The 24,085-nt window shown below is 37.8% G+C and overlaps 1 protein-coding gene across 16 annotated transcripts in view; it reads left to right on the top strand.

Annotated features, from left to right (window-relative positions):
* Positions 1-24,085, top strand: part of TANC2 (tetratricopeptide repeat, ankyrin repeat and coiled-coil containing 2) — a gene marked incomplete at its 3' end in the record, with an annotated part of 361,692 nt that overhangs the window by 95,132 nt on the left and 242,475 nt on the right. For all 16 annotated transcript variants that reach the window (XM_082443054.1, XM_082443053.1, XM_082443067.1 and 13 more), the window contains one exon: positions 1,520-1,591. In XM_082443054.1, the coding sequence (XP_082299180.1) occupies positions 1,520-1,591 (72 nt within the window). The remainder of the gene's footprint in view (positions 1-1,519; positions 1,592-24,085) is intronic.

Genomic DNA, 24,085 nt, shown 5'->3' with positions numbered 1-24,085 from the left:
TTCTTCCTGATTCAGTCTTGAACTTTTATTTTTTTTATACAGCAGATTCTTGTTAGTTAACTATTTTATACGTATTAGTGTATATATGTCAATCCCAATATCCCAATTCATCCCCCCTGCCCCCGCTTTCCCCCCTTGGTGTCCATACATTTGTTCTCTACATCTCATTTAGTCTTAATTCTACAGTCAGTTGTATATGTAATGCTCACCACCTGTCCTTATTTAATGTCTCTCTAGTCACTTGGTTGCCTAAAGGTAGTTTTCTGGTAGAGCTAGGAAGAGGCCCATGGGAACAATATTCCTTGAGTTCTTGCATGTTAGTAATAGTTTTTCTTTATTCTTTATACTTAAAGGTAAGTTTTACTGGTTGTAAAGCCTTTGGTTCAAATTTTCTTTCCTTGTGTGTTTTAAATATATTATTCCATTTTCTTCTGTTGTTTTCCCTTATTAATCATTTGATGTATTTGCCTAAATGCCCAAAGGATTTTTTTCCCCTTTTCTTTAAAGTCCAGTAGTTTTAGTAGAAAATGTCTTGGTACATTGATCTAAGTTGATTAAGTAGGACACAGGGTGCTCTTGAAATATGTAGTTTCAAATATAGATGTATATATATGTGTGTGCACATATAAATGTATTTATACACATATATAACTATATATATTACACACACATAGCTACTTTTTTTCCTCTGGAAAGCTTTCTTGAATTATAGTTTTTCAGTATTTGTTCTATTCTCTCACTTTGGTTTTCTTCTTCAGGGACTCCTATGTTTATCCTTATGCTGGATCTTCTTTGCCTATCTCCAGTATTTATCCCCTTCTTGCAGATCCTTTTTAATCTATTTCTTCTTTTTAAAAATTTTGTTAAAGATTTTCTTCCATCTTACCTTCTATTTCTTTTAAGATCTTTTGTGTTTGTTTGCTCTTGTATTTCTTATAGTTTAGTCTTCATTACAGAAATGATTTTTGTTTGTTTTCTCATTATTTCTTGGTTTCTGCCTCCTCATTTCTGAGTTTTTCTGATTCTGATTTATATTGCTCTTTCATGTATTATGTAATTTTCCCATTATCTCTCATAAAACATGTAAATGTGACTTTTATTAGAGTAAAATATATAGCCCTAAGGATTATTTGACATACTTTAGATTAAATAAACAGATGTAATTAATTTAGACATTGCTTTAAATCAAGGCTTTTAAATTGAAATTCTGTGAATGAACTTCAGAGTAGATAACATTGCTTTATTATATGTGCAAAGTAGAGTGTATATGTATGGGGGTAGGGAAAGAACACCTTCACTTTCTTTAGACTTTCAGAGAGGAGTGTAAACCATCCCCACAAAAATAAGGGTAAGGACCTTTGCTTTGTGTATGAAAAATCCTCAAATATTTTAATGATTGAGCTTAGAAGAAATGAAAACAAATGATAGATATAGTAGTTTTAAGATATAGATGTCGCCAGGGATGATATTACATGAATTTCATTATCTATTCGCTTATGATCACTCTAATTTTATGCAGATGGAGGGAACGAGGAAGGACCGGATCGAAGACAGTCAAGTGTAGACTCTCGCCAAAGCCGCTCTGGGCAAGGTAAATTTTCCTCAAATTTATTATTAAATTAAAAAGAATAGATACCAGCTATTCCTTTCCAGTACTTAATCTGAGGACTGGGGTTTTCACTGGGTCAAGTTTAGATATTCTCATTTCTCATTTAGGAGTTCAGATGGTACAATCTAATTAGTTCCATATGATAATCATCTATTCAGGATAAAAGAAAATGAAAAATGGTCTCTTTTTTAATGATATTAAGGTTTTAAGTAATTTTGGAGCATTGTGGTATATGTCTGGATATCACTTTTGGAATATAACCAAAAGTAAATTTTTAGCAGTAACGTTTGTTGCAAGTATCATCACACTGGCTTTTGAAAGTTCATCAGTGCAATATTTGTTGTCTTAGCTGTCTCAGAAGAAATGGGTTTTGTTTATAATTGTTATCTAAAATTAAGATCTTCTTACTTATTTTCCTTTTCAGTTTAAAATTTATTACCGTAGGCTTTTGACTGGTTTTTTTGAAGTGACAACTTCAAAACTAGGTTAAAGTATTCTCTACCAGTGGATTTTCACATAGGCCTTCCCTAAGGAACATTTAAATTTGCAGGACTAGCACCTCCACATTTTTCTTTATAGTACTTATCACCTTTATATTTGTTTTCTCTATCCAAAACTAGAATGAATGTTGCATGATTGCAGAGATTTTTGGTTTTCTTTGTTCACTACTGTATTTCCAGTGCCAAGAATAAGTACCTGGTATATACAATAGTAGTTACTGAATGAATACTGTTGGATGAATGAAGTCATCTCTAAGAGAATGAGAGTTAGGAACCCAGACTGATTAAAATATTGCAAAATTTCAAGCAGTCATTACTGAGTTTAGTTTTTTGAGAGTATTTACAAATAAAATAAAGCCTTAGATATACAAATGTGTGATGTTTTAATCCTGTAAAAGCTCCTGGTTCATTTATTCTATAATCCTCTTCCCCTTTTTCTCCAACTTTGCTCTTCCCAAGTTTTAGAGTTGTACTATTTTTAATACAATTGTTTGTTGCAGAACAAAAAGAAGAATAATATATGCAGGTTGATTTGGAAATTTTAACTTACACTAGTACTTTTAATCATTTTTAAATAATATGCATGTATTGTAAATGTCAGGAATTTATGTAAGTTTTCACTTTTTCACCTTACATGTATTTTGATATAAAAAAAATTAAGAGAAAAACTGAATTGTAATATATAAGTATATCAAATCAACACATTGTACACCTTAAACTTATATAATGTTTTATGTCAGTTATATCTCAATAAACCTTGGTGGCGGGGGAAAGAAAGAAAATGAGCTTATGTATTTAAAATCCTTGCTGGGCTACACCCCGCAGGCCTGCATGCCCTGTACTTGCCCAGCCTCAAGACAGAAGAAAGAGCCCAGAGTCAGCAACAGAGACATCAGTGGTTTAATGGATAGGAGAATCTTACATGTCTGAAGCAAGGTCCTGTGTGCAGCAGACAGTGGGCAGGATATGGCAGCAGTCTTCACTCCTGGGAGAGGGGATGGGTGGAAGTGTTTACCAGTTATAGGGGGAATTGATGTCAGGTTGGCTCATCGGTTACCAGGGAAACCACACCCCTCACTGCCCCTTTGATAAGTTATCGTGGTGGAGATGTTCTGATCTGAAGATTAGACCAGGCATTTACTGATTAGGCTCTATGATTAAGAGGGAAGGTCAATCATGTGAGTAGGGTGTAGGTGAAGAAGGGACTGGTGAACAGGGGTTGTAGAGAGAGCAAGAGAACAGCCACCTTGGGTGCCCTCATCATATAACCCTAAAAATGAAATTAGTGCAAATTAATAGAAAAATAATTATACTAACTTTTATTAAAGTTTAATTTTATTTAATGTCACAGATATAGATGTGGGAGATTATTAATTTACCTTGTGCCCTCTGAATTATGTCAGTTGAAATATTTTTCAAATCAATGAGTATAATTGAATTTTAGTAACAAAAGCTGAACTTAACAGCAAAATCAGTGATTTTCGTGATCTGAGCACAGCTGCCTGATCTCAGAACTCATCAGGACTGATCTTAATTAGAAGTCATCAGGAACTGTATCATTATGAGAGTTAACTGATAGTAAAAGCATGTTTCTCACCTTCTTAGAGATTTTATTTGTAATACAGTAAGTCCCCTACATACGAATACTTCAAGTTGCAAACTTTCAAAGATGTGAACATGTGTTCGCATGTCCAGTCACGTAAGTTAGTTCACGTCTGACGTATATTATCACGTACGTGCATCCTCTTCAAGTGGTTGTGCTTTTGTGTACTTTACTGTACAGTACTGTATAGAGTACAGTAGTACAGTATCTTTATGTCAAGCCCAGGATGTCCGGAAGCAAGCATAAAAGCAGCAGTATATAGCCAACTGTGTTAGTTGTGTTGGACTTCCGAATAAATTGGACTTACGAACGCGCTCTCATAACAGAACTCGTTCGTATGTAGGGGACTTACTTTATCTTTTTATTCAAAAGACAGAAATAAAAATACAAAGCCATCTATAATGAGTTGGAATGAATGAGAATCCATAATATCAGGAATAAAGAGATAGGATGAACAGATACTTCTACTTTTTCTCCTAAAAATAGTAGATCTTTTAGTAGTCCTAAAAGATCAGTAAAGGGGAATTAGAGAGGAGACAAAATCAACACAATTTTAGAAACTAGGGAGTATATGAATAATTGAAGACTGGACGCTAAACTCAGTAGCAGAGAAAATCAAGAAAATAATCTGATTTACCCTCCAAAAGACTAAAAAAACTCAAGAATGGCAGCATGTGGAAGTGGAAGTGAAAGGAGGATTGGTTGAAAGTCAGTTGAAGAAGCCCTTGGTTCCTGGGACCTCCTTCTCAAAATTAGCTAACCAGTCAGCCGGACAAGTGCCCAGCTCTTCACCCCTCACTTTGGCAAAGCCCAGAAATTTATTCTTTGGAGAGGGCAAAAATAGAGACTCTATCTAGAGCAGAAGACACCAGGCATAGTGGAGGGCAGGAGTCCCATACTGAAAATAATCAACCTTTTAGTCCTTTTCTCCTAACTATGAGCAGCTGACCAAGGATTACTAGATATTTGAGGAAACCTTGTAATATATGAAAGGTAGAGATTAAAATAAACAGGATAGAGCAACTGAGAACAGATCTTTTGCAGAGGAAAATAACCATTATAAACAACTTCAGGGAAATAAGAGAAAATAATACAGTCATGAAATAAGGAGTTACTGTAAAAGAGTAATAATTCTGATTTTTAAAAGAGGCTCTTAGACATTAAAATTCTGATAGCAGAGATCAAAAAAGCTTTGTCGAAGTACTTAGAAAATTAATGTTGAAGAAATCTGTGAAAAAGTCAAGTAAAAGAACAAAGGTTACAGAAAAGAAGTGAGGAGTATTAAGAAACTTACAGGGGCAGTCCAGGAATTTCAGTATTCAAATAATAGTAGTTGGGACTTCCCTGGTGGCGCAGTGGTTAAGAATCTGCCTGCCAGTGCAGGAGACACGGGTTCGAGCCCTGGTCTGGGAGGATCCCACATGCTGCGGGGCAACTGAGCCTGTGCACCGCAACTACTGAGCCTGCACTCTAGAGCCCGTGTGCCACAACTACTGAAGCCTGCGTGCCTAGAGCCCGTTCTCCGCAACAAGAGAAACCACCACAATGAGAAGCCCACGCACTGCAATGAAGAGTAGTCCCCGCTCACCACAACTAGAGAAAGCCCGCACGCAGCAACAAAGACCCAACGCAGCCAAAAATAAATAAATTAATTTAAAAAACCCAAAAAACAAAAAACACCAGTAGTTCCCAGAAGAAACAGAGAAAATGAGGAAGAAATCATCAACAAAATGATTCAAGAAAACTTTCTTGGACCAAAGAACATGAGCTTCTGGTTCAAAAGGCTTACTGAGTACTCATTACAATGGATGAATATAAACACAAACTAAGACACATCATGGTGAAATTTCAAATCACTGGGTGAAACAGAAGATCTTCCCATGCTTTCAGAGAGAGAAAAAAATGTGTCAAACAAAGTAACAGGAATCAGTTGGCTTTGGACTTCTTAATGGTAGCATTAGATTCTAAATGAGAAATGGAGCATCATCTTCAAAATTCTGAGGGAAAGTAATTTCAACCCCTTTGTATTTCATATGCATTGAAACTATTAATCAGATATAAGAGTTAAATTAAGATGTTTTAAGACATGTAAGGTTTTTGTTTGTTTTTTTGGTTGGTTTGTTTGTTTGTTTGCCTACCTTGTACCCTTTCTTAGAAATCTGTTGGAGGATGTGATCCATCAAAATGAGAAAGTCAGCCAAATAAAAAAGGGAAAGGTTACAGGAAATAGGAAATTTAACAAAAGAGAAGGGTAAAGAAATCTTCAGCATACAATGAAAAGACAGGGTTGGAGGGCAAACAGACCAGATTGGAGTCGATTAGAAGCTTCCAGAAGAGCCATTCTCAGGAAAATGAAATTGGTAGAAATCTGATGCATTTAATTATCTTTAGAAAAGTTTTAAGTAATTGATGAAAGGCTTAGGGTTGAATTGGTGATAAATACATAAAGTATTAAGTGAAAAAAGATCTAAACTCAAATAAAAGCAAGTAATGTGTGAAAGGAGATGTTAGAATAAGTTCTCAGTCCTTGGGGTAGTGTCTGGAGTAGCTGAAGTTCATGTCAGTCACCTCCAGTGGTAAACCATATCAGTTTTCTCCAGTGTGGTACAAATATTTTTATTATTTGATTTGGACCATTATGGTTGAGCAGTAGTGCTCTAAAGCAGGGTGAGCAAATCTGGCCTGTGTGGCCTGCTTTTGTACAGTTAATAGATTTGATTTGCTAAGACACTTTTAATTATTTTTGTATCTGTGTTCATGTGGGATATTGGCCTTTAATTTTCCTGTCTTAGGATGTCTTTGTCTGATTTTTGTATCAAGGTAATCCTGGTCTCATAGAATCAGTTGAAAGTTGAGAGATACTTCTCCCTCTTCAATTTCCTGTAGTATTTTTTATAGAATTGATATTATTTTATTCATAAATGTTTGATAGAATTTCCCAGGGAGGCATCTGGGCCTGGAATTTTCATTGTGGGAAAGTTTTAAAATATAAATTAAATTTCTTTAGTAAATATAGGACTATTCAAATTAACTCTTTCTTCTTGAGTAACCTTTTTAAATCTATAGAATCTATAGTGGTGTCACCTCTCCTCATTCCTAATATGGGTAATTTGAGTATTCTTTCTCCTTGTCTTGATCATTCTGGATAGAGATATATCAATTTTATTGATCTTAAAGAATCAGTTTCAGTTTTCATTCATTTTCTGTATTGCTTTCCTGTTTTCTATTTTATCAATTTCTTCTTTTCTCTTTATTATTTCCTTACTTCTGCCTGCTTTGGGTTTAATTTTCTCTTCTTTTTCTAGCTTCTTAAGGTAGAAGCTAAGATCACTGATATTGGAACTTTCTTTTCTAATACAGGAATTTTAGTGCTATAAATTTCCCTCTATGTACTGACTTAGCTGCATTTCACAGACTTTGATGAGTAATGCTTTTCATTTATTTCAAAATACTGCCTAATTCCCCTTTTGGTTTCTTCTTTAACCCAGGTGTTATTTAGAAGTCTGTTGATGTAGTTTTCAAACATTTGAGAATTTTCCAGATACCTTCCTCATATTAATTTCTGGTTTAATTTTGCTGTGGCCAAAGAACACACATTCCGAGTTAAATCACGTTTTATTGAGATTTGTTTTATGGCCCAGGAAATTTTGTATCTTAAATGTTCTGTGTGCACTTAAAATATGTGTATTATGCTCTTTGGGGGTGGAAGGCTCTATGAATATTAGTCTGGTTGAGTTAATTGATAGTGTTGTTCAAGTCTTCTATATCTTTGCTGATTTTATGTCTGCTCATTCTGTCAGTTATTAAAAGAGGAATATTGAAATCTCAGACCATAAGTGTGGATTTATCTATTTCCCCTTGCAGTTCTACCACATTCCTCATACCACTGATCCTCTGGTCAGAAAGGATTCCCCTTCCTCAGAGATTTAAGTATGCCCTACAGCTGCCATTACTGAAATAGTCTTACCTATAGGCGGGGCTGGAAGAGGAAGGTAAAAAGAGAAAAAGGCCAGATCTTCCCACTCTCACAGTCCTATATGGTCTGTCCCCCCACCACTGCCCCATTTATACTCTCTAATCAGAAAGAGAAGACTTGTATCTGTTTGACTCTGGTGTGCCAATCCAGGATTTGGATTTCTTTTGAGTTCAGGCTGGGAGTTTGGTGACATTAAAAAACAACAGGAAATGCATCACTGAATTGGTTGTCCTTCAAGCTCTGGTTTCCTTCCACAATTTGCCTGCTACTGTTTAGTTTTCAGAGTCCTCAGATTGCTGCTCCATCATTCTTTCCAGGGTTTTCAGTTACATTCATGGGTTTTAGTTATATTCAGTTAAGGCAGAGTGTGCTTACTCCATTTTAACCCAGAACCAGAAGAGCTCTTCCATTTTCTTTTTAATAAATTGATTTATTTTATTTATTTTGGCCACGTTGGGTCTTTGTTGCTGTGTGTGGGCTTTCTCTAGTTGAGGCAAGCAGGGGCTACCCTTTGTTGCGGTGTGCAGGCTTCTCATTGTGGTGGCTTCTCTTGTTGCAGAGCACGGGCTCCAGGTGCACGGCCTTCAGTAGTTGCGGTGCGTGGGCTCAGTAGTTGTGGCTTGTGGGCTCTAGAGTGCAGGCTCAGTAGTTGTGGCGCACCGGCTTAGTTGCTCCATGGCATGTGGGATCTTCCCAGACCAGGGATCGAACCCATGTCCCCTGCACTGGCAGGCAGATTCTTAACCACTGTGCCACCAGGGAAGTCCCTTTCCGTTTTATTATATTTTGCGTTGGCCTGTCTGGAGGGTAATATTCAAAATATTTAATAATTGGTATGCCATAAATATCAACCAACCAGAACAGACGCCAGTCTGTTCAAAACAAACATTATCTTTAAACAACTGATATGCCTGTAGAGGGCCATAACGCTTGATAATCTGCCCTGCCTGATTGTGGATATAGTTGCTATTTAAGTCTCTTCTCAGTAGTAATGGCAGACATGTAAGGTAAGGTGTCTGGTGAGGTGTGTTAATCTTTGGGCATGAGGGCTCTCTCCTGTGTGTTAACTAACTAGTTTGGCCTCTGATCTTTCAGATGCAGTGGATTCTGACTCAAATATACCCACACTCATTGCTCTGGTTTAGGGACAGAGACCTCTGATGTCATCTGCTTATCAAATGTAGGAGATGGGAGATGGCCTGACTGCTTGGACTGAATCAGATCCCATGCCACTCATTAAGATTGCTGCCCCTGAGAACTTCCTGTTCCTTGCATCTCTTGCTTTTGTGGTTAAAACAGACCTGGAAACACTCTCATCTTTTACAGTTATCCTCCTACACATGCTGTGGGCTATAATTTCCTCCCTCCAGTTGCATGTAGTTTCTGTCTTCCATGGATTTCTTAACATTCCTCCTCCATTATTGGCTTTTTGTTTTGTTTTATAATGCTTTAAGAATTTGTTCTTTTTAAGATACATTTTCTATCATTTCCCCACCACCTATATGGTTGTCATTTTAGTCTGAACTACCGTCGTTTCTTTCCTTTACTACTATTATAGTGTCCTTATTATTTCCATTCTTGCCAACATATAGTCTGTTGTCCATTTGATAGCTATACTGCTCTAGTTAAAATAAATCAAATCGTATATTTCCCCAAACTTGAAAAAAAAATTCTCCAGTGGCTTCCTATCACATTCAGAATAAATTCCAAAGTCATTGTTTTTTTTTTTTTAAATTTAGGGAAGGCTCTTTTATTTATTTATTTATTTTTATATTTATCTTTGTGTTGGGTCTTCGTTTCTGTGCGAGGGCTTCCTCTAGTTGCGGCAAGCGGGGGCCACTCTTCATCGCGGTACGTGGGCCTCTTCACTATCACGGCCTCTCTTGTTGCGGAGCACAGGCTCCAGACGCGCAGGCTCAGTAGTTGTGGCTCATGGGCCTAGTTGCTCCGCGGCATGTGGGATCTTCCCAGACCAGGGCTTGAACCCGTGTCCCCTGCATTAGCAGGCAGATGCTCAACCACTGCGCCACCAGGGAAGCCCCCAATTCCAAAGTCTTTTTTTTTTTTTTTAATTTTATTTATTTATTTATTTATTTATTTAGTTTTGGCTGTGTTGGGTCTCCGTTTCTGTGCGAGGGCTTTCTCTAGTTGTGGCAAGCGGGGGCCACTCTTCATCGTGGCAAGCGGGGGCCACTCTTCATCGCGGTGCGCGGGCCTCCCACTGTCGCGGCCTCTCTTGTTGCAGAGCACAGGCTCCAGACGCGCAGGCTCAGTAATTGTGGCTCATGGGCCCAGTTGCTCCGTGGCATGTGGGATCTTCCCAGACCAGGGCTCGAACCCGCGTCCCCTGCATTGGCAGGCAGATTCTCAACCACTGTGCCACCAGGGAAGCCCCCAAAGTCTTTATCATTCCCTATATGACCCTACCTAAGCTACCCTTTTCCTAATACTTTATGTCCTCCCACTCCCTTCATTATCCACTTTGTTTCATCTATGCTGGCTTTTTTGCTTAAACATGTTGAAGAGTGTTTTCTTTTCAGGACCTGTACATTTGTTCTTTCTTGACTAAAGGACTGTAGATTTCTACTCAGGTCAGAGAGGCCTTCTCTCTGACCACCTAAACACCCAGCTCTAGCCTTCATAATTGCCACTACTTTACTTGTTCATTGTTGTCTCAACTACCAGAAAACTGGTTTCATTTGAGCGGAGACTTCGTCTTATTCACCACTCTAGCCTTAGAACACTTGCATATAAAATTTTTTCAGTATTTGTTGAATGAAGGAATGAACAAATATCTAGCACTTAGTGTGCATGGGAAAGTATGTGGATGTGCCCAGGTCACATATTGATCCAATATTCACTTCTGTTATTTATGTAACTGAAAAAGTAAAGCAGCAGTGAGAGAAATTTGTTGGATGTATGTAGTTTGTCAGACCATCAACTATCTATTGATTTGTGAATTGAGGCTCTTGAAATAAGACTGTAAAACTGATTGTGACAGTTTAACCCTAGTATAGCCTTTAAGGTTGGGTGGTTATTTTCGGCTTTCCAGCGTAGCATTTTGTATATTATTGGGTTATATTATTTACTACATTTGGTCTTATTTGTCTGTTGGATCTCTATTTTTCTTAGTAATCTAGGAGTTCATTAATGGTAGGATCTTAGCATCTAGCACAGTACCAATGTCTTGCATTTAGGCCATCGAATTGATGAAGGAAGCTTATCAATTCTAGGAATTCTGGTTCTGTATTTCAGAAATCATGGGGTACTTCATCAGAATTGTTTTTTTATTGTACTAGCTCCATTTTCTGAATCAAATGATTTTTCATTAGAGGTCATCTGTACATAAGCCGACTTATTGCTTCTAGATACTAAATAGGTGCATGAGCTTATGTAATATGGCTGGAACCCAGTTTTGATTCACTTCTGCAAAGATAGCATTATGCAGGCATTAGACTCTGATATACAAGATGTGTATTGGTATAATAATGCCTATGATCAGTTCATGCTGGAAGACTGGGAAATTGTACAGTATTTGACTTTGTGTGATTCCCATTATTTTTAGCCAGTTTCATTTGATTATTACATGCTGGTGTATCTATAGTAATGTACTAAATTTTCAAATATGCTGTCTCCTGGTTCTTTTTCTTTCCTTATAAACATATGAAATATTTCGTAGAAATGAGATGTTCATGTGCTTGAAACATATACAAATTATTCTTTAGTCTGGTGATGATGATTTCTTTATTAAGCTCAGAGTGTTTTATTATATAGAATGATAAGGAAAATTATTTCAATATTCAGTATATCATTTCTTTATCTCAGTGTAAGAGTATATCTGGCATAGTGGCATCACTAATGTACAGGATTATTTTGTTGTTTTAGTACTTTCTCCTTCTGATAAAAATTATTTAGCTTTCAACATAGATTGCTTTAGGAATAAAGAAAAAAATTTTAATAATACATATGTGCCAGGCTCTGAGCTAGGTGCTTTCACAAAATCCTCATTTAATTCTCAGAATAATGCTGTGAAGTAAGTATTATTTTCAGTCGGAAAATATTTCAGGCTTTACACTAATCTATGCCAAAAGTTTCGAATCAGACTTGTTGGTAGCACATATTTAGAATCTTTCCATTCTGATATTTAAAACACAAATTTGTTTGTTGGTGGTTGGACCAACAGACTTGAAAAGATCTGACCTTAAATGATAAATCCCTCTGAAGTATCTTTATTTCTAGTCATGTTTCTTCTGAGATTTAACTTCTTGTTGATTATTCTTTGTGTAACACTCTTTTTTCCAAAAAATTAAACTTGAAATTGGCCCTCTAGCCAACAATTTCTTATTATCTTAGGGTGCTAGGGGTATGTCAGAATGTGTTTATATATTTCAGTTACACTTTATATTTTTTAATGTGAGTTATAATAATTGTATTAAGTAAAAAATTACTTTTATCAAACAATGTAGACATTTAAAAAGGATACGTCAGGACTTCTTCCTCTTCCATTCCCCTAAAGTAACTAGTATTAACTGTATTCAGTCTGTATCCTTCCATGTTTTCCCCTAAACTCATACTGGCACATGCATGGGTGTGTGTGTGTGTGTGTGTGTGTGTGTGTGTGTGTGTGTGTGTGTGTTTGTGTGTATTACTTTGAAGATTTTAAAAAATAAAATGCAGTTTTAATTCTCTTCTCCCTCAGTTAACAGTGTAGCATGGCCATCCCTCCAGGAACATACTTAAATTCTAATTTCTTAAAATCTGTATAATCCTCCTTAGCTAAGTAATCCATAATTTTTTCCACCATTTCCTCATCTATGAGTGTTCAGATTTTCAAAGTGATTCATAATAATTTACTTAGTAATATCTTAAACTCTAGGAGTATGCAACCCTAAGCACGTTTTGTGTCAGAACATATTAAGTATCCTACTTAGTATTATGATAATTGGACTAGTTAACACTAGAAGGTTTGTAGAAGCCACTCCTTGCTTATCCATATTTATGAATGAAACAGAATAAAAGCATGGGAACCAAAAAGGTTTGAAAAGGTATGTTGGACATTTAGAAAGATTCTGATTTAAAATATTTTTATCTGAATTCTTCTGGCAAGAGATAAAAATGACAAAAACCTCTTTGAAAAACTTCATAAGTTTTATTGAAGGGTCATAAAGAGTTGGATAACAAAGGATGAGGAAGGAACGTATTAGTGAAGCCTAGGGTAACATTATTATCTAGTAAATACATTTTGTGTTGTGTTTTGTTTGAGGACCAGGCTGGATTTAATAAGTTTTATTCCTAGTGAAAGATTGAAGAGCTGGTTCCCACAAGGGGGCAGACTAAGACAATCTGAAATCCTTGACACTATAAACAATATTTATTTTAAATTCATAATTGATTCACTAAGAAGGAAGGGGAAGTCACCAGGGACTAGAAATGAGTTGAGAGACAACTGACCAACCATCCCGTGAATGGTACCGTATATTGGGGGCATCCACCTGCCTCTTCCCCAGTGCATGCGTGAACTTTTGGCAGGTTGGACACTCAGCTGTGGCTGTAGTCAGGTTGGCCTCAGTGAGCAGAAGCCCATATTGCTGAGCCCATGTATAAATTGCATTCCTGCTACCATGGCCTCTTTGTTAATGAGCCCATTGGGCAAAGATAGAATGGCTGGGTAAAGAGACTGGCTTAGTCCTCCAAACTGGTTATCTTATCTACGGGGTTATTAAGCACCTTCTCTGTAGAGTTTGCCCTTTGGTAAGCATTCACATGGGGCATAAATTGCTTCATATTCTGTGCCCTTTCAAAGAGGTCTGTCCATATACCTTATCCCCAGATTTCCTTGTCACCAGTTCTCTAATTATTCCTTCCAAATCTCTGAATATCCAGTCATACCATTAAACACTGTCCATGAGTCAGTATAGAACAGTATCTCTGTCATCTCTCCTTCCAGGCAAAATGAACAACTAGGTACCCTGTTCAAACTTCTGGCCCTGGAAGGGTTTCCCTTCACCACTGTCCTTCAGGACCCCAGAATGGGGCTCTAGTATTGTTGTCATCTGCATGTTATCATGCAGAGATATCAGTAAACAAGCTTGATTTTTTTTTTTCCCCCCTCAGTGAGATGGTCATAGAGAATTCTCCATGAGATAAAATATATCCAGATTGAGAGAAAAGAAGCAATATAGCAGGAATAGGAACCTTGGGCATATGGGCCACTTGCTTATGCAAATTATTTATGCCTTCAGGACCTGCTCAAGCCTGATCTCATGTACATCCCTTCCTTCTGATGATGAAGTGCTTCAGTATACACCCAACCATATTGCTTTGTTGGTCCAACAAAACTTAGTTCATGATGGACTGCCCAGGTCACATGGTAACATGGTGGCCCATGATCAAGCAAGCATTCATTCTAAGGCCCTGTGGTAAGCCAAAAGCTGTTTTTCAAAAAAGGGTAATAGTTATTGGTACCGGATGACATAGCTTTTTTACAGAATGCTGGAGATCTGGCCTGAGATTCACCTAAAGTTGTGCAATAACCGTTCAAGATCCCTATCTAGCACAGATACGTCAAGCAACATTGGATCTAGTGGGTTATATAACCCAAGTGGCAAAGCAGCTTTCACAGCAGCCCATATGTGTTGCAGAGCCTTCAATTGTTGTGGGCCTCTCTTACATCCAGCAGTCTTGGTAAATGGTTCATAGTTGCATACCCAAATGAGGAACAGATTGCTTCAAAAATCCAAGGAGGTCTACTGGGCATTGCACTTCTTTCTCAGTATTAAGAGAGAGTAGGTGCAGCAACTTCATCACCTTGAAAGGGATATCTTGAATTGCTCAAGACCATAGGGCTCACAGAAATTTTACCGGTGTGGAAGACCTGTGAATTTTTGTGGAATTTATTTCCCACCCTCTGGAGTGCATATATTTTACCACAGTATTTAGATCAGTTGCTGCTTCTTGTTCACCAAGTCTAATCAGCATGAAATTATTAGTGTAGTAGACCAGCATGGTGCCCTTAGAATGGAAAGGCAGTTAAGGTCCCTGTGGATTAGATTATTACTAAGACCAGGAGAATTAATAGCAGGTAGGCCAGTGAAAATGTATAGCTAACCCTGACAGCTGAATGCTTACTGCTTATGATGATCTCATTCTCAGGTCTGTAGCTGCAGACCTGGTACCAGGGATATGTTGATTTGCTTTAGCAAGAAAACCACATCTAAAGCAGCAGCAGCAGTGGGATACACAACCTGAATAAGTTACAAAAATCCATTGTCATTCTCCAAGATGTGTCTTTCTTCTGCTTAGGCCATATAGATGAGTTGAATGGGAATGTGGTAAGAGTCATCACCCTAGGATCTTTCCAGTATTTAGTGATTGGATCATACTTTTTGCCTTATATTCTAGGAACTAAGTGAACTTGATTCTGGACATAGGTGTAAAGCTTTACTGTGCAATGCAGTAGTCATTGACCACAGGTAGCTGTGAGTGCTTGAAATGTGACTGGTCCAAAAGGAGATGTGTTGTATGTGTAAACTACACACTAGATTTTGAAACTTTCTGTCTTCCCGTTCATTCAGTAATGTTTGCCTTTACTTATTGAAGCATTGTTGTAATAGTTGCTTTAAGGTCTTTGGTGTTTAATTCTAATATCTGTGTAATCTTGGGAACAACATCTGTTGACTTTTCCTTCTCATGTTGAGATTTCCCTGTTTCTTCATATGCCATATTATTTTGGATTATATCTTGGACATTTTGAATATTATGATATGAGACCCTAGGTTTTATTTAAGTTCTAAGGAAAAGGTTGATTTGTGTGTGTGTGTGTGTGTGTGTGTGTGTGTGTGTATGTCAGTGTCTAGTCAACCAGATTACGTTCAGGAAACAGATTCCTACCTGCATTCTCAGGGCTCTAGTTCCAACGTCAGTTCGGTTTTCTGGGCCTTTCTCTTTAGATCGTTTCCATGTGTGTGACCCCGTGTCCATCCTGGGACCAGAGTGGTAGTAAGTGTATCTTGTTGCTCTGTTCTGAAAGCCTATGGTTTGGATGTTTAGGGTCACATCCATGCACGCAGAGCTCAGAGGTGAGCCCTGAAGTTCATATACAACTCTATGCGATTGTTTGCTTGATATCCCTCCACACCCCGATCTTACCAACATTTTCCAGCTCTCAGACTCTCCCTTGCCAGTAGTCTGGCTAAAAAACAGGGACTCTAGTTTTCCTGTTCTGCTGTTCAATTCCTACAGCTGTGTCTGTTTCCAAGTCAAGTGATAAGAGGACAGAGAGATAAAAAGCAGTGAGGATTTGCCTCACACTCTTGGGATTACAATTCCTGGGGTCAGAAAAAAGGCTTCACTTCTCCCAGGGTTTTAGGTGCCTGCCCAGTCACCACTACCATCTCTCTGCTGCTACTGCCATAGAATTGGCTGGAGACCAGGATAGAAGAGAAGGGAAAAAAGAGGGATTTCCCCTAGTTTCTCAGACCAACAAGGGCCCCCTTCCCTGTTCCTCACTAGAAAGGGAGGGATTTTCTTGGAGCTTTTTCTTATCCGGTGTACACTTCTCAGTTTTGGGCTGCCTTTGGGTCCAGGCGAGGCAATACCTGAGAAAAAACATGGCAAACTCACCACCACTTCAATGGAACTTCACATTCTGTGCTTCTTTTCCAATCTGCCTGCTACTGTTTATTTTCATAGTCTTCAGATAGGTACTCTATGCATTCTTTTTGTTTGGTTGGTTTTTGGTTATAGATTTATTTGTTTTAAAAAATAGATTTTCTATTTTAGAGTAGTTCTAGGTTCACAGCAAAGTTGAGTGGAAAGTACAGAGTTTCTATATATGCCTCTTGCACCCACAAACCCACAGCCTCCCACACTGTTAACATCCCAGCACCACAGTGGTACATTTGTTACAATAGATGAAGCGACATTGACACATCATTATCACCCACAGTTCATAGTTTACATTAGGGTTCACTCTTTTTTTTTTTTTTAAGGAAGCCTTTCATTTTTATTTTTAAAAAAAATTTTTTAAATTAATTAATTAATTTAATTTATTTTTTGGCTGTGTTGGGTCTTCATTGCTGCACGCGGGCTTTCTCTAATTGCGGCTAGGGGAGGCTACTCTTCATTGTGGTGCGTGGGCTTCTCATTGTGGTGGCTTCTCTTGTTGTGGAGCACAGGCTCTAGATGTGCGGACTTCAGTAGTTGTGGCACGTGGGCTCAGTAGTTGTGACTCTCAGGCTCTAGAGCGCAGGCTCAGTAGTTGTGGCGCACGGGCTTAGTTGCTCCGCAGCATGTGGGATCTTCCCAGACCAGGACTTGAACCCGTGTCCCCTGTGTTGACAGGTGGATTCTTAACCACTGTGCCACCAGGGAAGCCCTGAAACAGGCTCTTAGAGTTGGTTCATGGTCCATCTCTTTGAGCAAGTTGTCTCCTGTTTGGACTTGGAACTTAATCTCAAAGAAATTAGTATTTTGCATCAAAGTTTTGGCAAGTTTTGCCAAGTGTGATTATGATATTACCCATGATACTGAATTGTTGAAAAACTTGCCTTTCTGTGCCTGATGTCTTTCTGGTGTTATTTGACCTATTACTAGTAGATTGGGGAGGAAAATGTCTGTTTCATCCAGTCACAAATCCCAAATGTATTTCATAGATTACTGAGGTAAGTTAAACATTATTATGTTTTCAGCTTTCATCTTACCTTCTACAATAGCCATTCAGTGGCTATTCTCTTGTTGCGGAGCATGGGCTCTAGGTGTGCGGGCTCAGGAGTTGTGGCTGTCAGGCTCTAGAGTACAGGCTTAGTAGTTGTGGCGTACGGACTTAGTTGCTCCGTGGCATGTGGGATCTTACTGGACCAGGGCTCAAACCCGTGTCCCCTGCATTGGCCGGCGGATTCTTAACCACTGCGCCACCACGGAAGCCCTCCCTGTGCTATCTTAATTCAACTTTTGAATATCTAATCACCGGGTATCCAGCAAAACTGAATTTTTTCTGTCACATTAGCAGTTTATTTTTTTCTGCCATATCTCGATCACATTATTTCAGTAACTTTTATTCAGTTGATTATAGCAGGATAAGTGAGTGGTAGGAAAAGGAAGATTGAGTAATTTGGGGTACCAGTAAATATCATCTTACATGCTTGGTAAATTGGATTTCTTTTCTTTTTTTTTCTTAACATTTATTTATTTACTTGGCTGTGCTGGGTCTTAGTTGCGGCACGGGGGTCTTCATTGCTGCATGCGGGATCTTTGTTGCAGCATGCAGGATCTTTTAGTTGCGGCACGTGGGATCTTTAATTGCGGCATGTGGGATCTTTTAGTTGTGGCATGCAGAATCTTTAGATGCAGCATGTGAACTCTTTATTTGCGGCAAGTGGGCTCTAGTTCCCTGACCAGGGATTGAACCCGGACCCCCTGCATTGGGAGTGTGGAGTCTTAGCCACTGGACCACCAAGGAAGTCCTGGTAAATTGGATTTCAAATTTTTTACTTCCTTCCTGTTATAAAATTATACATCCATTCCTTTTGCTATGCAGCTTTTCAGTGGTTCATGGTGTATTTCCATGCCCTGTTGATGTTTTTCTTGGTCTTGCTTGGGCCAGTAAAATATTAGTGAACAGAGGTTTTAAATATGCTCCTCTGATTTAACTTGGTCTCCTGCAGCCCTGTGATCTACCATGACAGGAGTGTGCCCCACATATTCACTGCCCCTTCAGTGACTAGGCCCAATATGAATGACACATTGGAATAGTTCTGAACTTGATAACCCAACCAAGATCAGCTGATCCACAGTCAATCTGCAGACTCATGAGCATAAAAGTGAACGTTGTAGACTACAGAGATTTTGAGGTTGTTAGTTACCCAAGAAAAACTGACTAATGCAGTCAAATTCTGTTAATGCATACCAGTACTTTTCTTTACTTGAAACATATATTTTTAGTTTTTTCTCTGTATTTATAGGGCAGAGAAGATAGAGGAAAATATTTTTAAGCAAAAAAGTAAACTAGGACATCTATACTGGACTAATTGCAGTATTATTCCTTAAGGAGTATTATTAGATTCTAAAATTATCAGCTAAGTTTTAACATTAGAACATTTCAAGTGAAAAGAGATACCTCACTAAATCAAATGCATTCTTCTAGATATATCATCTTTAAACAATCTAGTGCTGATTTTTCTTTAATTAGGGAATTATTACACTAATGACATGCCTCTTTGTAAACCTGTAAAATACTATAAGTCCATATAAATCAGTCTCATGTCTATTCATGAAAGCCCAAAGATTAGAAATCTATTAAGAAAGAGACTTGAAAAATAGGTCTAGGAGATATCGTGTTCATCTGATCACAGTTCCAGAGAGAAAGAGAAGAGAACCGTTGGAAGAAAAGAATTGGTCAACATAGTAAAAGAAAGGACCCAGTGACTAATGAGAAATAAAAAGTTAAGACCTGTTCTGGTAAAAATTTTGAAGTCCAAAGATAAGGAATAAATCCTAGATTTCTACCAACAGAAGTTCGGGGGAAAGATAATAGTGATCTGTACTATGGTAGTGATAGGAGAAATGAAGAGAACATGGTAGATTTGAACTCTATATGAGGTTGATAATCTGCAGAATAGCTATTGCATTTGTTGCAAAGGGATGTGATGGGAAGAAATGAGTGATTACTAGTCTTCTGGTTCGAATAAATATGTGAGTAGGTGGTAAATACGTAATATTTTTTAATTGAGATAATTTACCATTTTAACCATTTTAATGTGTACAATTCAGTGGTTTTAGAACATTTACAATGTTGTGCAACCATCACCGCTATATAATCCATCACCCCAAAAGGAAACCCTGTACCTATTAAGCAGTCACTCCCCATACCTGTAGTCACCTCTGGCAACCACTAATCTACTTTCTGTCTGGATTTGCTTATTCTGAACATTTCATATAAATGGAATCATACAACATGTGGCATTGTTTTTGTCTGGCTTCTTTCACTTAGTGTAACGTTTTCAAAGTTTATCAGTGTTGTAGCATGAATCAAGCCTTCATTATTTTTATTGCTAAATAATATTTCATTGTATAGATATACCACATTTTGTTTATTGATTCATCAGTTAATGACATTTGAGTTGTTTCTGCTTCTTGGCTATTATGAATAATGCTTCATGAACATGAACATTCATGCTCAGGTTTTTGCTTGAAAACCTGTTTTCATTGCCTTTGGGTATATACATAGAAGAGGGATAGCTGGGTTGTATGGTAATTCTGTGTCTAACTTTTTGAGGAACTGCCAAACTGTTTTATACAGCAGCTGTACCATCTTATATTCCCACCAGCAATGTATGAAGGTTCTAATTTCTCCACATCCTTACCAACACTTCTTTGTTGTTGTTGTTGTTTTATTAGCCGTCCTACTGGGTGTGAAATGGTATTTCATTGTGGCTCTGATTTGCATTTCTTTAATGACTGATGATATGAGTATCTTTTTATGAGCTTATTGTCCATTTGTATTGTACATTTCTCTTCGGAGAAATGTCTGCTCAAGTTTTTTGCCTACTTTTAAATTTCATTGTGTCTCTTTTTGTGGTTGAGTTCTAGGAGTTCTTTTTATGTTCTTGATTCTAGACTCTTTTTTTTTTAAGTTTTTTATTTTAAAAACTTTTTTTGGCCGTGCCACGCTGGCATGTGGATCTTAGTTCCCCGACCAGGGATTGAACCTGTGCCCCCTTCAGTGGAAGCATGGAGTCTTAACCACTGGACTGCCAGGGAAGTCCCCTCAATTCTAGACTCTTATCAGATAAATGATTTGCAAATATTTTCTCCCATTCTGAGGGTTGTCTTTTCACTCTCTTGATAGTGTCCTTTGATGCACAAATGTTTTATCTTCCAGTTTGCTAATTCTCTCTTCATCTGTGTCTAATCTGTTTTTTCAATCCATCTATTGAGTTTTTATTTTCATAATTTTAATTCATTGCTGAAATTCTAAACTTTTACTTTCTTTAAATATTAAGCATGTTAATTTTTTTCTTTTTACATAAGATGACACACAATTTTAATACAGCATTTGGTCAGTATTTCTCAATAGAAACTCTCAGCACTTTTGACTCAGTAATTGACTGTGTCTAGGAGCCATGATGTATATTAGGTCTCCAGAACTTATTCATCTAATAACTGAAAGTTTTTACCCTTTGACCAACATCTCCTTTTGCCACTACCATTCTCCTCTCTACTACTATGATTTTGACCTTATTTTTTAGATTCCACATATAAGTGAGATTACGTAGAGATTATTTCTTTCTGTGTCTGGTGGCTTATTTCACTTAGCATAATGTCCTCCAGGTTCATCCTATTGTTGCAAGTGGAAGGAGTTTCTTCTTTTTTAAGGCTGAATAATATTCCTCAGAGAGAGAGGGAGAGAGAGGGAAAGAGAGAGAGAGAGAGAGAGAGAGAGTGTGTATGTATGTGTGTGTGTGTGTGTGTGTGTGTGTGTGTAAAATCACATTTTCTTCATCCATCCATCCATTGACAGACACTGAAATTGTTTCTATATTGTGGCTACTTTGAATAATGCTGCAGTGAACATGGGAGTACAAGTATCTCTTTGAAATGGTAATTTTATTTCCTTTTGATATATACTCAGAAGTAGGTTTGCTGGCTCATATGGTAGCTCTATTTTTAATTTTTTGAGGAATCTCCATACTGTTTTTTGTAATCATTGTACCCATTTACATTCCTACCAACAGTGTATAAGGGTTCCTTTTTCTCTACATCATTGCCAATACTTATTATCTTTTGACTTTTTGGTAATAGCTTTCCTAACAGGTATGAGGTGGTATCTCATTGTGATTTTGATTTTTGTGATTGATGATTGTTGATGTTGAGTACATTTTCGTGTGCCTGTTGGCCATTCGTATGTCTTCTTTGGAAAATATTTATTCAGGTCCTTTGCCCATTTTTAAAAAAAATTATTTATTTATTTATAATTATTTTTTTGGCTGTGTTGGGTCTTCGTTGCTGTGTGTGGGCTTTCTCTAGTTGTGGTGAGTGGGGGCTACTCTTTGTTGTGGGGTGTGGGCTTCTCATTGCAGTGGCTTCTCTTGTTGAGGAGCATGGGCTCTAGGCACGCAGGCTTCAGTAGTTCTGGCTCGCGGGCTCTAGAGTGCAGGCTCAGTAGTTGTGGTGCATGGGCTTAGCTACTCCGCGGCATGTGGGATCTTCCTGGACCAGGGCTCGAACCCATGTCCCCTGCATTGGCAGGTGGATTCTTAACCACTGCACCACCAGGGAAGTCCTGCCCATTTTTTAATTAGGTTTTTTGTTTATTTGTTTTATTTTGCTGTTGAGTATGAGTTCTTTACATATTTTTAGTATTAACCCCTTATCAGATATTATGGTTTGCAAACATTTTCTCCCATTCTGTAGGTTACCTTTTCATTTTGTTGATGGTTTCCTTTGCTGTGCAGAAACTTTTTAGTTTGATATAGTCTCACTTGTTTTACTTTTGTTTTTGTTGCTTGTGCTTTTGATGTCAAATCCAAAAAAAATCATTTTCAAGGTGAATTTCATGGACTTTTCCCCCTGTGTTTTCTTCTAAGAGCTTTATGGTTTCAGGTCTTAGGTTTAAGTTTTAACCCGTTTTCAGTTGATTTTTGTGTATGGTGTAGGATAAGGATCCAGTTTCATTCTTTTGCATGTGGATATTCAGTTTTTCCAATGCTGTTTATTGAAGAGACTATCCTTTCCCCATTGTATATTCTTGGTTCCCTTGTCAAAGATTAGTTGACCGTATATGCATGGGTTTATTTCTGGGTTCTCTGTTCTGTTCCATTGATCTATGTGTCTGTTTTTGTGCTAGTACCAAATTGTTTTCCTACTGCTTTGTAATATAATTTGAAATTAGGAAGTGTGTTATGCCTCCAATTTTGTTCTTCTTGCTCAAGATTACTTGATTACGTTAGCTATTCAGAATCTTTTGTGGATCCATGCAAATTTTAGAGTTGCTTTTTCTATTTCTGTGAAAAAATGCCATTGGAATTTTGATAGGGATTACATTGGATCTGTAGATTACTTTGGGTAGTATGGACATTTTAACAATATTAATTCTTACAGTCCATGAATACAGGATATCTTTCCATTTATTTGTGTCTTCAGTTTCTTCATCAGTGTCTTATAGTTCTCAATGTACAGATCTTTCACCTCCTTGGTTAAATTCCTTCCTAAGTATTTTAATCTTTTTGGTGTTAAGCATACTACTTTAAATTCTGTGTCTTATTGTTCCATAGTCTGTATTCCCTCTGAGACTATTTATTTTGCATGGTCTTTCTGATTTGCTTTTTGCATGTTCTCTCTTTGTTATTGTTAGTTAAGGACCAGATATTGTATATGAAAAATTGTGGAAGTATTTTGAGATCTATGATGATGTTATCTTCTTCTAAGAAGATTTATGTTTGTTTTTGGCAGGGACTAGCAATCCAAGATTGCCTTAATTAAATTTTGTGGTAGACATTTGGAGCTGAGCTTCAGTCCTGTAAAGGCCAGTCTAGTTTTTTTTTTAATAAATTAATTTATTTATTTTTGGCTGCTTTGGGTCTTTCTTGCTGCGTGTGGGCTTTCTCTAGTTGCAGAGAGCGGGGGCTACTCTTTGTTGTGGTGCACAGGCTTCTTATTGCGGTGGCTTCTCTTGTTGCGGAGCATAGGCTCTAGGGTGTATGGGCTTCAGTAGTTGTGGCATGCAGGCTCTGTAGTCATGGCACGTGGGCTCTAGAGCGCAGACTCAGTAGTTGTGGCACATGGGCTTAGTTGCTCCGTGGCATGTGGGATCTTCCCGGACCAGGGCTCGAACCCGTGTTCCCTGCATTGGCAGGCAGATTCTTAACCACTGCGCCACCAGGAAGGTCCCTAGTTTTGGTTTATACTCACTCCTGGAATGTAGCCCTTTGGGGTTCCAAACAAAAGTGTTGGAGTTTTACCAGCTCCCCCTTCGCAACTTGGTTCTCCAGCCATTCCAGTACTTGTCTTCCCAGCTCTGTAAAACTGTCAGTGGCTTCTTAGCCTTTCAGATGCCACAAAGTAAAAAGTGGCCCCAAATACCAGGTCTCAGTCTTCTCCTTGTAATTCTTCATCATGCTATTGACTCTCCAGTGCCTTCAGGAAGATTTTTAAAATGTATATAGTTGTAGTTTTCTTAGGGAAAAGTTGGTCTGAAGTATATAATCTGCCATGACCAGAAGTAGAAGTCAACAGTATGTAAGTGGAAGTAAACAGCATATCATTTACTCTTTTTTTAAATGTTTGAGCAGATTCAAAAATCAGCATATAATGTTAGTCTTACCCATTTATATTTTCATGTACATTCTTGGAGAAAGAGACTAAGAAATAGAGTTACAGTGATCCTACTAGGAATTGCA

This window comes from Balaenoptera physalus (genome assembly GCF_965194825.1).
Source record: "Balaenoptera physalus genome assembly, chromosome: 20".
In the NCBI taxonomy this organism is placed as follows: domain Eukaryota; kingdom Metazoa; phylum Chordata; class Mammalia; order Artiodactyla; family Balaenopteridae; genus Balaenoptera; species Balaenoptera physalus.
Note: the sequence above shows the minus strand (reverse complement) of the source record. Positions and strands in the feature narration are given on the sequence as shown.